The sequence below is a fragment of the Ranitomeya imitator genome, chromosome 1, assembly GCF_032444005.1.
Source record: "Ranitomeya imitator isolate aRanImi1 chromosome 1, aRanImi1.pri, whole genome shotgun sequence".
In the NCBI taxonomy this organism is placed as follows: domain Eukaryota; kingdom Metazoa; phylum Chordata; class Amphibia; order Anura; family Dendrobatidae; genus Ranitomeya; species Ranitomeya imitator.
The window spans coordinates 946,555,352-946,569,731 of record NC_091282.1 but is presented as its reverse complement, the minus strand read 5'-3'; the positions used below and the strand labels follow the sequence as shown (position 1 = coordinate 946,569,731).

The 14,380-nt window shown below is 48.2% G+C and overlaps 1 protein-coding gene across 1 annotated transcript in view; it reads left to right on the top strand.

Moving 5' to 3' along the window:
- Window positions 1-1,674: 1,674 nt before the first annotated feature.
- UBE2D3 (ubiquitin conjugating enzyme E2 D3) overlaps window positions 1,675-14,380 on the top strand; it is an 83,873-nt gene continuing 71,167 nt past the window's right edge. Inside the window, exon 1 of the mRNA XM_069743647.1 lies at window positions 1,675-2,067. Within this exon, the coding sequence (XP_069599748.1) occupies window positions 2,044-2,067 (24 nt within the window). The 5' untranslated portion in view covers window positions 1,675-2,043. The remainder of the gene's footprint in view (window positions 2,068-14,380) is intronic.

Sequence of the window (14,380 nt, the reverse complement as noted above, 5' to 3'; positions counted from 1 at the left end):
GTAACCCCTTTCTCATGTACAGCACTATGGAATTAATGGTGCTATATAACTAAAAATAATGGAAAAAAAACAAACAAACAATGCCAGATCCAAGTAGCAGTAGGTTATCCCTCAAGCGAGCAATGGCCCTGCCATGTTGAAATTAAAACATACCAAACCAATACTAACGCCCTCTTTACCCTCAGAAGAGTTAGTAAGCATGTGATCGTTGCGTTTTGTCTAGTGATGGGCATCTTCACAACAGATAAACACAGTTGTCAAAGACTGAAATATTGATCCATAGAGTTATGCTTCACCCCCACTGATTGGCTCAAAACTACACGGGTGGCTGGTCTTTAGCTACTTACGGGCGATGCATTGCAGATTGCTACATTGCTTACACCCGCTGCTGATAAATTCACTTTACTTTTTTCTCAAAGGTCAGTAGCAGCTGCCACTAAGCAAGGTACAGGGCTGCTATGGTCCAGCTGCTGCTGGGTGTCAGACCCCCACCGATCTCCTATGGAAACCTATGGCTAGGTCAATACTTCAGTCCCTGACAAGGCCTTTTGAGGGAACCTGCAGGCGATTCATGCTACACACATTATAGCACGGTAAACCTTTCTCTGAAACGCACTGGCGTACTTTGAAAATCGGCCAGCTCTCCCCAGAGTGATTGACAGGCCTCAGGTGTCATAGGGAGAAAGCAGACACTAGGCATCAGGAGTGCTGGGGCCAGATTAGTCTCATTGTCACTGGCTGGAGCCTCAAAAGACCATTTCAGAGAATCGAGGTCCCCGTCCGTGTCATGGAGCCCGGGGTTTGGGCAGCATGAATCAGATTACAGGTTTCCTATAAAGTAATGGTTTTTCCTATGTGGGTAACGTGTCTCCTGGGCACAGCCATTTTTATCTACTTTGTCTATAGTCAGGGGGCAATGGCTCATTGTTAGTGTACATGCCCCCATATTAGCAGCACTAGGTCACGTGACTGACAACGTTCTGTAACACTACTATAGCTTATGTAGTCAGGCTATTTGTCCTGTGAGCGTGCAGTGCAGCCATGTTATTAGAGGGCCATTCCATAAGGCAGACGGACACATTAGAGCACCTATAGGAAGGCCCCCGACACCGCCGTTGGCAGCGCGCACAGCTCGTGGCTCTCCCGCCACTGGCACACAAGGCGCAATGCCCCCAGGACGGTTACAAGCCTCTGCGCTGACGTCACATTGTGGCCACGCCCACTCCGGGCTCGCGCCTAGCTACAACCTCGCGCTCTTCTGGACGTTTCTGCGCCGTAGCGGGTGCACGGGCCGTGCTGTCCGCCTGGGTCAGGCTGCGCGCCTCACGCCCCTCCTCCGCTCAGTAACACACAGTGTACCAAGCGCCTAGGTCCCACAGCCTGCAGAGTCACACTAGTAGCACAATTCCCAGTCGGGGGCCACGTCATTCAGCCGGTGACGCATTGCCGCACCTCGTTGCATAACACCGGACTCCGTCATGAAAGCGGAGTAGCCGAAGATAAAAGCTGAGGCTGCGAGTCCCGCCGCTTCCGCTCGTACCCGCAGCGTGACATCACTTTTCACACATTGCCATGTTTTGTTCTTCCCACAGCTGTCAACCACCTCAAGCCTCGGGCGCGCGCACGTCCGCCGGCCCCGCCCACAAGCTGGTGCCGTACGCTTCACGTGACGCCAAATGGGCGTGTCTTACGTGAGAAGGAAGAGAGCGCGCCGCACAGCTCCAGCCGCAGCTCAGCCTGTGACGTAGAGGTGTGCGTGGCCGGGGTAGCCAGAAGGTGGTGGCGACGAGCTGAGGACAGAGGCGGAAGAACGGGGGAGGGGCGAGCAATACTAATCGCACAGGCGGCCGGTGCCAGCGGTTGGGAGACGCCCGCCTGCAGTCCGCGCTTACGACGTGTGTGGGCGGCTCCGGGTTGTAGCGTGTCCCGGATATTGGAGGGGGGGCAGCACCACCTCCTCTTTCTCCGCCTCTTCCTCGACTCTCTCCTCCTCCGCCCAGCTCGCCCGAATACCCGCCCGGCACCGGCAGCAGCGAGAGCATCATGGCGCTGAAGCGGATCCACAAGGTGAGGGTCGGCGGGCCGTGTGCTGGCGGGGTGTGTGACGCGGAGGCGGGAGTGCGGCCCGGGCCTGGCCGCCCTGCGCAGCAGCAGACGCCGCCGGCCCCTCACACTAGTCGGGCGGGCAGGAGAGGCGGATTTCGCGGGTCTGTGCTCGGCGGGCGCCTTCCCATCCCCCACACTGCGCGCTGGCCGAGCCCTGGCTGTGGCGGCCGCTCTGCCCCGTCGTGTACAGGCTGCTGCTCCCTCCCATGGCTCAGCCCGCAGTGTAAGATGGCGGCGCTGCCGCACACTAGCACAGCCGCCGCCGCCGGGTGCGGGCCGCTCACGTGTGGAGGGCGCCGGGGCCGCTGCTTTCACTTTCCCGGCCCCGAGCCCCTCACTGCTGCTACGTCTCTACTAATGGGACTTCCTCCTTGGCTTCACTTCCTGACTGCAGGCCTATGTGACTCGGTATATTGCGGCCCAGGAGGCCATCCCAGCTGCCGAGGGCCCCACGGCCGTTCTCACAGGGGCCCCAGTGCACTCCCTCCACTGGTCACATGGTACAGCTGTGCCTGGCTCTCTATCAATGTCCTGGGGAGCGCCATCGTTGGCTTTCACTCGTCCGGTGATCACGTAGGACGCGGTGTTCAGACCTCACAAATTGTCAGCAGTTTGGATGAAATGTTTAACAAAGATGTCACGGCTGTGTTGGCCCTCGTATTTCCGTGGGTATATCGCAAGCGTAATTGGCATGCGTATTCCCGCTAAACACTAGCGTTTTACAAGCGTAATTAGCTTGCAGAATGCTATCGTTTCCAAGCGATCTGTAGCATTGCTTGGATAACTGATTGACAGGTTGGTCACATTGTCAGTGTTTGACAAGTGTGACCAACTTCTAACTATTGATGTTGCCTATGCAGCATCAATAGTAAAAAGATAGAACATTAAAAATAAAAAATCATAATATTCTCACCTTCCGGTGTCCCCAGCAGTTTTCCCGCTCCTCGTGATACTCCGGTCCCAATAATGCATTCTGGCAATGACCTCAGATGATGTAGCGGTCTCCATCACGGGTCATTTTCTAACTTACTTTGCGGTCTATAAAGACGCGCCGCATGTGCATATGCGCAAGTTTGTCACCTGTGTCTTTGTACTCGTAGTGGAGATGGGATTTCATAAAATCTCCTTCATAATGCTGTAACATCTGGATGCTGCCGCTGTTTGCAGCATCCAATCGCAGTAAATATGCAACATGGAAACATACCCTTACATTGTTCACAGCGAAGCTGATGGCAATTTTGCCCAACTGCCTTGAGTGTCAATAGCACATCTATGACTTAAGGATGGCTGCTCCTGGACCTGCAGTCATTTTTCTTGGTGTCACTGCTCTGAAGTTTCTCCAATCCTACTAGGTGTAAGTCAGCTGACAGCTGTGGGTGCTGAGAAGACAGAAGGACGGTATACATAGCACTGGTAATCTGGTAGTGAATGAAGGCAGCAGCTCTGGGTAACCTCTGTTGTGGGAAAACTATTTGCTCTTGGCAGGTCCAGGCCCCACCAGTGACTGTCATGAGAAGGTGCTCTTCTGCCCTGTTAACTAGTTACGCTGGATTTACACTAGTAGACTTCCAGGTTTTTGTTGGGCTAAAGGAACTAAAGAATGGCAATCTCGCAAGAAACCGGACTGTTCATTGACTGATATAAATGGTTCCAAATACACTTCATTGCCAGTAAAAGGCCAAGTTGTTATATGCCCATAGGGCAAGTATTTAGCGAGTTCAAATTGAGCCCACAGCATACTTGGCAGATGCCAACTTTTACAAAGACCTCTCCATGTAACAGCGGTGGCCATAGTTAGCTCTTTGTTGCTGTCAATCGCTGACAGCAGTGACATTTAAAAGGCTAACTTACTACAGTACATGGGCAATTCAGCCACAGGGTGGTAATGTGTTATCAAATAGGTTAGAGGCATCCTGAAAGTCCAACTTGTGTCTGATTATCTTGAAACATTAGATAATATTGCAGTCAGGGCTGTGGAGTCAGTAAGCCAAACCTCCGACTCCTCAATTTCCATGACACCAAATTGTGCTACGGCACCGACTCCACAGCCCTGATTGCTGTGTATAGTGTAAGCAATTGTGGGTTCAAGTTCTTAAGGAGATGAAAAAATATATATAAAAATAAGTATTAAAAAAAAAAAAAAAGTTTAAAACCTCAATTTGCACACACCTCCATTCTAAGTTAAAAACAAAAACCATCTGGTAATATATTAGTTTTATTACTGTCTTAGTCGAATCTAAAAAGTTTAAAATTATTTAAACCAGAAGTTACACAAATAGTTTAGTTTTTCTGCAAATTTGCTGTTTTTTCTCCTCCTTAGGCTAGGGTCACATTGCGTTATGTGACCGCGTTTAACGGACTACGTTACACCGCGGTGTAACTTAGTCCGTTAACGCCGCCATAGCCTGTAATGGCGAACGAATCGCTAGCGCACGCCCACATTGGGCGTGCACTAGCGATGTGCCGCCATTTGAGTGACAGACCGCGAATGCTGCTTGCAGTGTTCGTGGTCCGTTCCTCACTAGCGCAGATCGGGGGTCTGCGCTAGCAGGATCGGCTAACGCGATCCCTTTTGGGACATTGCGTTAGCGCAGTCCGTAGCGCTATGCGCTAAACGGGCTGCCCTAACGCAATGTGACCCTAGCCTTAGAGCTTTTTTTGTTGCTTAAATATGTGAAAGCAATTGTTTAAAACTTGGTATCGCTGTTATCATATTTACCTTGAGTAATCATGTTTCTAGTTCACTCTTACCATAATGATTGCAGTAAAAACAAAACCCTTAACAGGTAGAATTAGTTTTCTTTAACCATTTCACCACATGAAATTTTCCCCACTACATTATTTAATTAAGTGAATTGTCCTTCAAAACTAACTCGTTCCATAAAAAAACACGCCTCTGTATATTAATGTTGTCGATAACGATTGAGCATATTACAATTAAGTAAATCTATTTCTAAAGGTGGTATTGACATGAAATTCTCACGAGATATCAGTAACAACCCATCCAATCCACACAGGCAAAGAAATCACACCATAGATATCCATAAAGTAAGTTGTGTAATAATGAGAAATGATGCAGGGAAAAGATATTGAACATATGAAGAAAAAACGGTGCAAAATGTCAGAGGTGAAATTGTTCTTTCTGCTTCCAGATTATGGCCTCAACAGTGGTTTAGAAATTCTTAAGTCAATGCCATCAGTATGATGGCAAGAGGATGTTAGGGCTTCAGCTGATCTGACGTCATGTTCAATTTTGACAGAAGGCGGGGACAGTAACTCCAGGTCTGATTGGGTTAACACGTGTCATTCAACTGCACTAGAGCCCCGGGAACAAGTGTGTCGACACCGCGGGAACGGCATCAGGAGGGGAGTATAAACTTTTATTTTATTGGGACCAAGTGTGGGCATCGAGAAGGGGTTGTCCTTGAAGTGGACCTCTATGGTTTGATTTCTTTGCCAGTGTGGATTGGATGGGTTGTTAGACATCTGGTGAGAATTTCATGTCAATAGCACCTTTTCGAAATATATTTACTTTGGTGTTTAAGGCCAGGTTCACATTGCGTTAAACAGCAGCCCATTCAACACCTACGTGAACGGGCTGCTGACGCAAGTGCCGACATTCTCCATTGCGCTAGCGCAGGTAGGGCTAGCAGATGCTCTATCTGCGCTAGCAGTGACGGACCCGGAAACGCTGCAGCCCGCGTCTCAGGGTCCGTCACTCAATGCCGGACAGATCCTTAGCGCACGCCCGTTGCGCTAGTGATGGATCCGACATAGAAATTAATGGCGGCCTTAACGGACTACTTTACACCGCGTTTATGCCGCAGTGTAACGTAGTCCGTCTTACAGACTGCTAGAACGCAGTGTGAACCCAGCCTTATACTTTTTTTTTTTTTTTTTCCTTCCAAAATTCTCTCGCTGTGTTATGGCACCTAAAGGGAACCTGACAGCAGGATTGTGCACAGAAATCTACACCGTGTCAAGTCGGTGCCATTATACTGAATAAAATACCTTGGTTGATGAAATCTATCTTGTTAATCTTTTTTTAGTTAATGATATGTGCATTTCTTAAGGCGGGGTTCATGTATGTGGTGTTCTGATTATATATTCATAATACAGATTGCTGACAGGTCACTGTTCTCTCAATACCCTGCCCCCTAGTTTTCATAATGAATATACTAATTTATGAATTTAAAAAAAATAAAATAAAAAAATTGTCACTTAAAATGGCGGCACCTGCGCACTTTCTCTTATCGGTTAGCGCCTATTCCGGTGTTTCAAAGAAAAATCACCTTCAATATGGTGCCGTCGGGTGCACCTGCGCATTAGCCTCTCACGTACCGAGATGCTACTGCTCAAGCGCCGGCACCATTTTCTTGTAATGTACTTATTTTTTTTTTTTTTTTGGCTGCAGCAACAAGGAGCCGGTGGCGGCACTAGCGCATTAGCATCTATCTGAACATGATATATGCTAATGCGCAGGCACACCCGATGGCGCCATATTGATGGTGTTTTTTTTTTCTTATTTGAAACACAGGAAGATAATAGGCTCTAACCGATAAGAGAGTGAGCAGGCGCTGCCATTTTGATTAAGTGACATGCTTTTTTATTTCAATTACACGCATTAGTATATTCATTATGCAAACTAGGGGGCAGGTCACTGAGGGAGCAGTGACCTGTCAGCATTCTGCATTATGAATATCTAATCGGAGCACCACATACATGAACCCGGCCTTAGGACACGAGCATATCATTAACTAAAAACTGAAAATAAAGATTAAAAGGAACCTGTCACCCCCAAAGTCGAAGATGAGCTAAGCCCGCCAGCATCAGGGGCTTATCTACAGCATTCTGGAAAGCTGTAGATAAGCCCCCGATGTATCCTGAAAGATGAGAAAGATGTTAGATTATACTCACCTAGGGGTGGTCCCCCGTACAATGGGCGTCGTGGTCCAGGGCCTCCCATCTTCTTACGATGACGTCCTCTTCTTGTCTTCACGCTCCGGCGCAGGCGTACTTTGTCTGCCCTGTTGAGGGCAGAGCAAAGTACTGCAGTGCGCAGGCGCTGGGTAAGGTCAGAGGCCGGAGCCGCAGCGTGAAGACGAGGACATCATCCTATGAAGATAGGAGGCCCTGGACCGCACCGCCCACCCAGGTGAGTATAATAAAACTTCTTTTTCTCATCTTTCAGGATACATTGGGGGCTTATCTACAGCATTCTGTAATGCTGTAGATAAAGCCCCTGATGCTGGTGGGCTTAGCTCATCTTCGATTTTGGGGATAACAGGTTCCCTTAAAAAAAATAAAAAAAAATCACATGATCAGGGGTCAGCGATGCATCAGGATAGTAAGCCTAGAGTTCCTTGAAGACCTCTATGGTTACTGATGCAGGTTTGCTGTGCGCGCCACCAGCAAGCCTGTAATTCAGCTGCATCGGAGCGATCTGATGATCGCTCCTATGTAGCTGAGCCGATCGAGTTGTGCCAGCTTCTAGCCTTACATAGAGGCTATTGAAGCATGGCAAAAGTAGTAATAATTATCATATAGCGCAGCGCTTTACAGTTTAACAGTTTCAAACACAAGTCATAGGTAACAACGTTAACAATACAGTAAAGCAAAATAAGACGACCCTGCTCGTGAGCGCTTACAATCTACAATGAGGTGGGGGAGATACAAAGTACAGGTGTGTATTTACAATGATGTGAGGGGGTAGATGGAGATAGTGAAGGGGCTACACACACAAACATGAAATGACTTTGATTAGTTAACATGGTAGGCCGCTCTGAACAAATGTGTTTTGAGCGAGCGCCTAAAACTATGCAAGTTGTGGATGGTCCTAATATCTTGGGGTAGAGCATTCCAGAGGATTGGCGCAGCATGGGAGAAGTCTTGGAGTCGGGAGTGGGAGGTACGGATTAGTGCAGAGGCTAGCCGAAAGTTATTTGCAGAGCGCAGCGGTCGGCTAGGCTGATAGACCGAAATGAGGGAGGAGATGTATGTGGGTTCTGCACTGTGGAGAGCTTTGTGGGTGAGAACGTGTACTTTGAATTGTATCCTGCAATGAATGGGCAGCCAGTGTAGTGACTGGCGAAGAGCGGATGCATCTGAGTAACGATTTGCCAGATGGACAACCCTGGCTGCCGCATTAAGGATGGACTGGAGAGGGGATTGTCGAGTGAGGGGGAGGCCAATTAATAGAGCGTTGCAGTAGTCCAGGCGGGAGTGGATCAGGGCGACAGTGAGGGTTTTTGTTGTCTCCATGGTGAGAAAAGGGCGGATTCTAGAGATGTTATTTAGGTGTAAGCGGCACAAGCGGGCAAGAGATTGCATGTGGGAGGTGAAGGAGAGATCGGAGTCAAACATAACACCCAGACGGCGTGCCTGCTGCCGGGGTGTTGTTATGGTGCCACCCACGGAGAGGGAAATGTCAGATTTAGGGAGGTTAGTAGAAGGCGGGAGCAGAAGTTGTTCAGTTTTGGAGAGGTTGAGTTTCAGATAGAGAGCGGACGATGTTGAATGATGATGGATGATGGAGACTGCAGACAGTCAGTGGCGTTCTGTAGTACAGCGGGGGTAAGGTCAGGGGATGACGTGTATAGTTGTATGTTTTTAAAAAAAAAAAAATGAAATAACTAAAAAAAAATATAGTTTATCACCCCCCTTTCGCCCCATTCAAAATAAAACCATAAAAATAAAATCAAATATACACATTTTGTATCGCCCAATCAATAAAAAAAGAGCCTGATCGCTAAACGGCGTAGCGAGAAAAAAATTTGAAATGCCAAGATTACGTTTTTTTTTGGTCGCTGCGACATTGCATATTGACAGAAAAATAAAAAAAGTTATGGCTCTGGGAATGAGGGGAGTGAAAAACGAACACGGAAAAACGGATAATCCCAAGGTCATGAAGGGGTTAAAAAGAACCTAATGCATGCTACCTAATCTGTGGGCAGTATGTTAGTTACTGGCTGTATGAACGCAGTCAGGTATGTTTGTGTGAAGCGCCACTTAGGGTATGTGTCCACAGGCTGGATTACATCCGGATTAGCTGCAGATTGTACGCTGCGTTTAACCCGCAGCATCCAGATGTTACAGCATAGTGGAGGGGATTTTATGAAATCCCGTCTCCTCTATGCTTGCAAATATGCGTTCTACGGCCCTGCGTTTCCGGACATGTGGCGCGTCTTTTTAGACTGCAGCATGTCTGTTAACCTTGTGGCGACGCTCCGTCTCTGCAATGTAAATAACAGTCTATGTATAGAGTGCGGCGGCTCCGGATGTGTGCAATAATAATAATAATCTTTATTTTTATATAGCGCTAACATATTCCGCAGCGCTTTACACACATTATCATCACTGTCCCCAATAGGGCTCACAATCTAGAATCCCTATCTGTATGTCTTTAGAATGTGGGAGGAAACCGGAGTGCCCGGAGGAAACCCACGCAAACACAGAGAGAACATACAAACTCTTTGCAGATGTTGTCCTGGGTGGGATTAGAACCCAGGACCCCAGCGCTGCAAGGCTGCAGTGCTAACCACTGTGCCACCGTGCTGCCCACTGTGTGCAATGAACACATCCGGAATCACCGTGTGTACAGAAGGGGGCAGCGCTTTGGGTGGAGGCGCTTTCCACTCCGCCCAAAGTCTGTCAATCCGGACAGTGGACACGCACCCGGAGGCTGTGGACCCGTCTGTCCTACTTGTCTACTTTGTGCTCTCCGTCGCCGATGACTATCAGTGGCATTTCACACTCAAACATACCTGGCTGAGTTCATAGAGCTAGTGCCTGATGTATGCTACCCACAGATTGGGCAGCACGTGTTATTTATGCACTTTTTATTTCTTCCTGCATCAATTTATCACAACCTGAAGGGTTTCCTGATGACAGCAAAGTGAATGAGAATCGTCAAGTCTCATGCGCTCATTACTTATTTGTTTAGTTTTTTTTTTACTTGGGCCACTTTCCCACGGTAAGCTTTTCATGCATTTTTGACACTGCATATACAGTTAAGTCCATATATATTTGGACAAAGACAACATTTTTCTAATTTTGGTTATAGACATTACCACAGTGAATTTTAAACAAAACAATTGAGATACAGTTGAAGTTCAGACTTTCAGCTTTCTTATGAGGATATCGACATTAAAATTGGATGAAGGGTTTAGGAGTTTCGGCTCCTTAAAGCTATGTGCACAAGTAGGAAAAGAGGTGCAAAATTTTCTGCACAAAATCCACATCTCCTGGCAGAATCCACAGCCGCGGTTTTTATGTAGAATTGATGTCGATTTTGTGCGGATTTTCTATGGTTTTTGCCACTGTGGATTTTTAACATGGAGGGGTGCAGAAACGCTGCAGATCCGCACAAAAGTGACATGCACTTGCTTGAAATCCGCAGCAATTCCGCACTGATTTTTCCGCACCATCTGCACAGCTATTTTTTTTATCCCATTGAATAACATCGTACTGTACATCAGTGCGGATCTGCAGCGTGTCTGCGCGGAAAGAAACGCTGCGGATCCGCAGCAAATCCACAACGTGTGCACATAGCCTAACATGTTCCACACTGTTTTTAAAGGGAATCTGTCACACCCCCCCCAGACGTTTGTAACTAAAAGAGCCACCTTGTGCAGCACTAATGCTGCTTTCTGACAAGGTGGCTCTTTTAGTTATTGGTGCTGTAACTTCAAAAATAATCCATTTTATAATTTGTCTCAAATACCTTGAATCAGTCCTGGAGGTGGGTCTCCCCCTCTCCCCCCCTGCTGCAAACGCAGCACCGCCGTCACTCATGTGCTCCGGGCGCCGCCTTCTCAGCAGTGAGCGCTGCCCGTCCTGTCCTCATTTGCAGTCTAGCTGACTGCGCTTGTGCGGCTGCCCTGCCCGAGATCCCGCCCCGCAGTGTCTTCTAATTTATTCTCACTGCGGGGCTGGGATTTCTGGGCATGTGCTGAACACTCTGTAGAAGGCGGAGGGAGATGAGTGAGAGGCTTAGATATGCACTGCGCATGCCCAGGAATCCCAGCCCCGCAGTGAGAATAAATCAGAGGACTTCAGGGTGGGATCTCAGGCAGCGCGGCCGCACAGGCGCAGTCAGCTAGACTGCAAATGAGGACAGAGGACGGGCAGCTCTCACTGCGCCTGCCCAAAGCATGAGAAAAGAGCGCAGGCTCATCTGAAAACAGCACTAAGGAGGCGGCGCAAGAGGACATGAGTGACGGTGGTGCTGCATTTGCAGCAGAGGGGGAAAGACCCACCTCCAGGATTGATTCAAGATATTTAAGACAAATTATGAAATGTATTATTTCTGAAGTTATAGCACCAATAACTAAAAGAGCCACCTTGTCAGAATGCAGCATTAGTGCTGCACAAGGTGGCTCTTTTAGTTACAAATGCCTGGGTGACATTTACAAAGTTACAAAGGTGACATTTTCCCTTTAAAGGGACCAAAAGTAATTGCACTATTGACTCCAAGGCTACTTCATGGACAGGTGTGGGCAATCCCTTCGTTATGTCGTTTTCAATAAAGCAGATAAAAGGCCTGGAGTTGATTTGAGGTGTGGTGCTTGTATATGGAAGGTTTTGCTGTGAAGTAAACATGCGGACAAAGGAGCTCTCCATGCAGGTGAAACAAAGCCATCCTTAAAGGGAACCTGTCGCCTGAATTTGGCGGGACCGGTTTTGGGTCATATGGGCGGAGTTTTCAGGTGTTTGATTCACCCTTTCCTTACCCGCTGGCTACATGCTGGCCGCAATATTGGATTGAAGTTCATTCTCTGTCCTCCATAGTAGGGTAGCCAGCGGGTAAGGAAAGGTTGAATCAAACACCTGAAAACTCCGCCCATATGACCCAAAACCGGTCCCGCCAAATTCAGGTGAACGGTTCCCTTTAAGCTGCAGAAACAGAAAAAACATCCGAGAAATTGCTACAATATTAGGAGTGGCAAAATCTACAGTTTGGTACATCCTGAGAAAGAAAGCACTGGTGAACTCATCAATGCAAAAAGACCTGGGCACCAATGGAAGCCAACAGTGGTGGATTATCGAAGAATAATCTCCATGGTGAAGAGAAACCCCTTCACAACAGCCAACCAAGTGACCAACACTCTCCAGGAGGTAGGCGTATCAATATCCAACTCTACCATAAAGAGAGGACCTCATGAAAGTAAATACAGAGGATTCACTGCACGGTGCAAGCCACTCATAAGCATCAAGAATAAAAAGGCTAGACTGGACTTTGCTAAAAAAAAAAAAATATCTAAAAAAGCCAGCACAGTTCTGGAAAAACATTCTTTGGACAGATGAAACCAAGATCAACCTCTACCAGAATGGTGGTAAGAAAAGTATGGCGAAGGCGTGGTACAGCTCATGATCCAAAGCATACCACATCTGTAAGGCCAGTTTCACACGTCAGTGGCTCCGGTACGTGAGGTAAGTTTCCTCACGTACCGGAGCCACTGACACACGTAGACACATTCAAATCAATGCATCTGTGCAGATGTCATTGATTTTTTGCGGACCGTGTCTCCGTGTGCCAAACACGGAGACATGTCAGTGTTCTTGGGAGCGGACGGACTACACGGACCCATTAAAGTCAATGGGTCCGTGTAAAACACGTACCGCACACAGACGTCTGTGTGCCGTGCAGGAGACAGTGCTACAGTAAGCGCTGTCCACCCCACATGGTGCTGAAGCCGCGATTCATATGTTCTCTGCAGCAGCGTTTGCTGTAAAGAAGATATGAATAATCCTTTTTTTTTTTTTGTTTCTCGTGTTTAAAATAAAGGTCCAGGTCCCCTCCCCCCTCCCACTCCCTGTGCGCCCGCCCGCTGTTCTTAAAATACTTACCCGGCTCCCTCGCTGGCTGGCGCTGCTTCCTGTCCTGGCCGCACCTTCTACTGTATGAGCGGTCACGTGGGGCCGCCGATTACAGTCATGAATATGCGGCTCCACCTCCCATAGGGGTGGAGCCGCATATTCATTACTGTAAATGAGCCTTGACCTTTATTTTAAACACGAGAAACAAAAAAAAAAAGGATTATTCATATCTTTACAGCAAACGCTGCTGCAGAGAAGATATGAATCGCGGCTTCAGCACCAGATGCAGAGGACAGCGCTAAACTTTAGCGCTGTCTCCTGCACGGTGCATGTGGTACCCAGTGGGCACACGGGCGGCACGTGTGCCACAGAAACGCACGGGGACACGGATAATTCCGGTACCGGAATTATCTGGACGTGTGGGACTGCCCTAAAACACGGCGGAGGCAGTGTGATGGCTTGTGCATGCATGGCTGCCAGTGGCACTGGGTCACTAGTATTTATTGATGATGTGACACAGGACAGAAGCAGCCAAATGAATTCTGAGGTATTCAGAGCCATACTGTGTGCTCAGATCCAGCCAAATGCAGCCAAACTGGTCGTCGTTTCATACTACAGATGGACAATGACCCAAAACATAAAGCCAAAGCAACCCAGGAGTTTATTAAAGCAAAGAAGTGGAATATTCTTGAATGGCCAAGTCAGTCACCTGATCTAAACTCAATTGTGCATTTCACTTGTTAAAGACTAAACTTCAGACAGAAAGGCCCACAAACCAACAGCAACTGAAAACCACCGCAGTGAAGGCTTGGCAGAGCATCAAAAAGGAGGAAACACAGCGTCTGGTGATGTCCATGAGTTCAAGACTTCAGGCAGTCATTGCCAACAAAGGGTTTTTATCCAAGTACAAGAAATGAACATTTTATTTAAAATTATTGAATCTGTCCAATTACTTTTGGTCCCTTTAAAAACAGGGTGGCACATGTTAACCCCTTAATCCCATTGGACATGCTATCCCATCAAGGTGACCTGGGACTTAATTCCCAAGGACAGGATAGTGCATCCAGTGCGATCAGCCGTGCTCACGGGGGGAGCGCGGCCGGGTGTCAGCTATGTGCCAGGAGCGGTCACAGACCGCCCCTGGCACACTGCGATCAAACATGATCGCAGTCTTCTGGCGGTATAGGGAAGCATCGCGCAGAAAGGGGGCTCCCTGCGTGCTTCCCTGAGACCCTCGGAACAACGCGATGTGATCGCGTTACTCTGAGGGTATCTTACTTAAACCTCCCTGCAGGCCCGGATCCAAAATGGCCGCGGGGCTGCATCCGGGTCCCACCGGGAGGTGGCTTACCAGCGCCTGCTCAGAGCAGTCGCTGGCAAGCCTCCCTGCTGTGCCTGTGTGATCGCTGATATGACACATTGCACAGCAAAGTGTCAGATCAGCGATATGTCACTA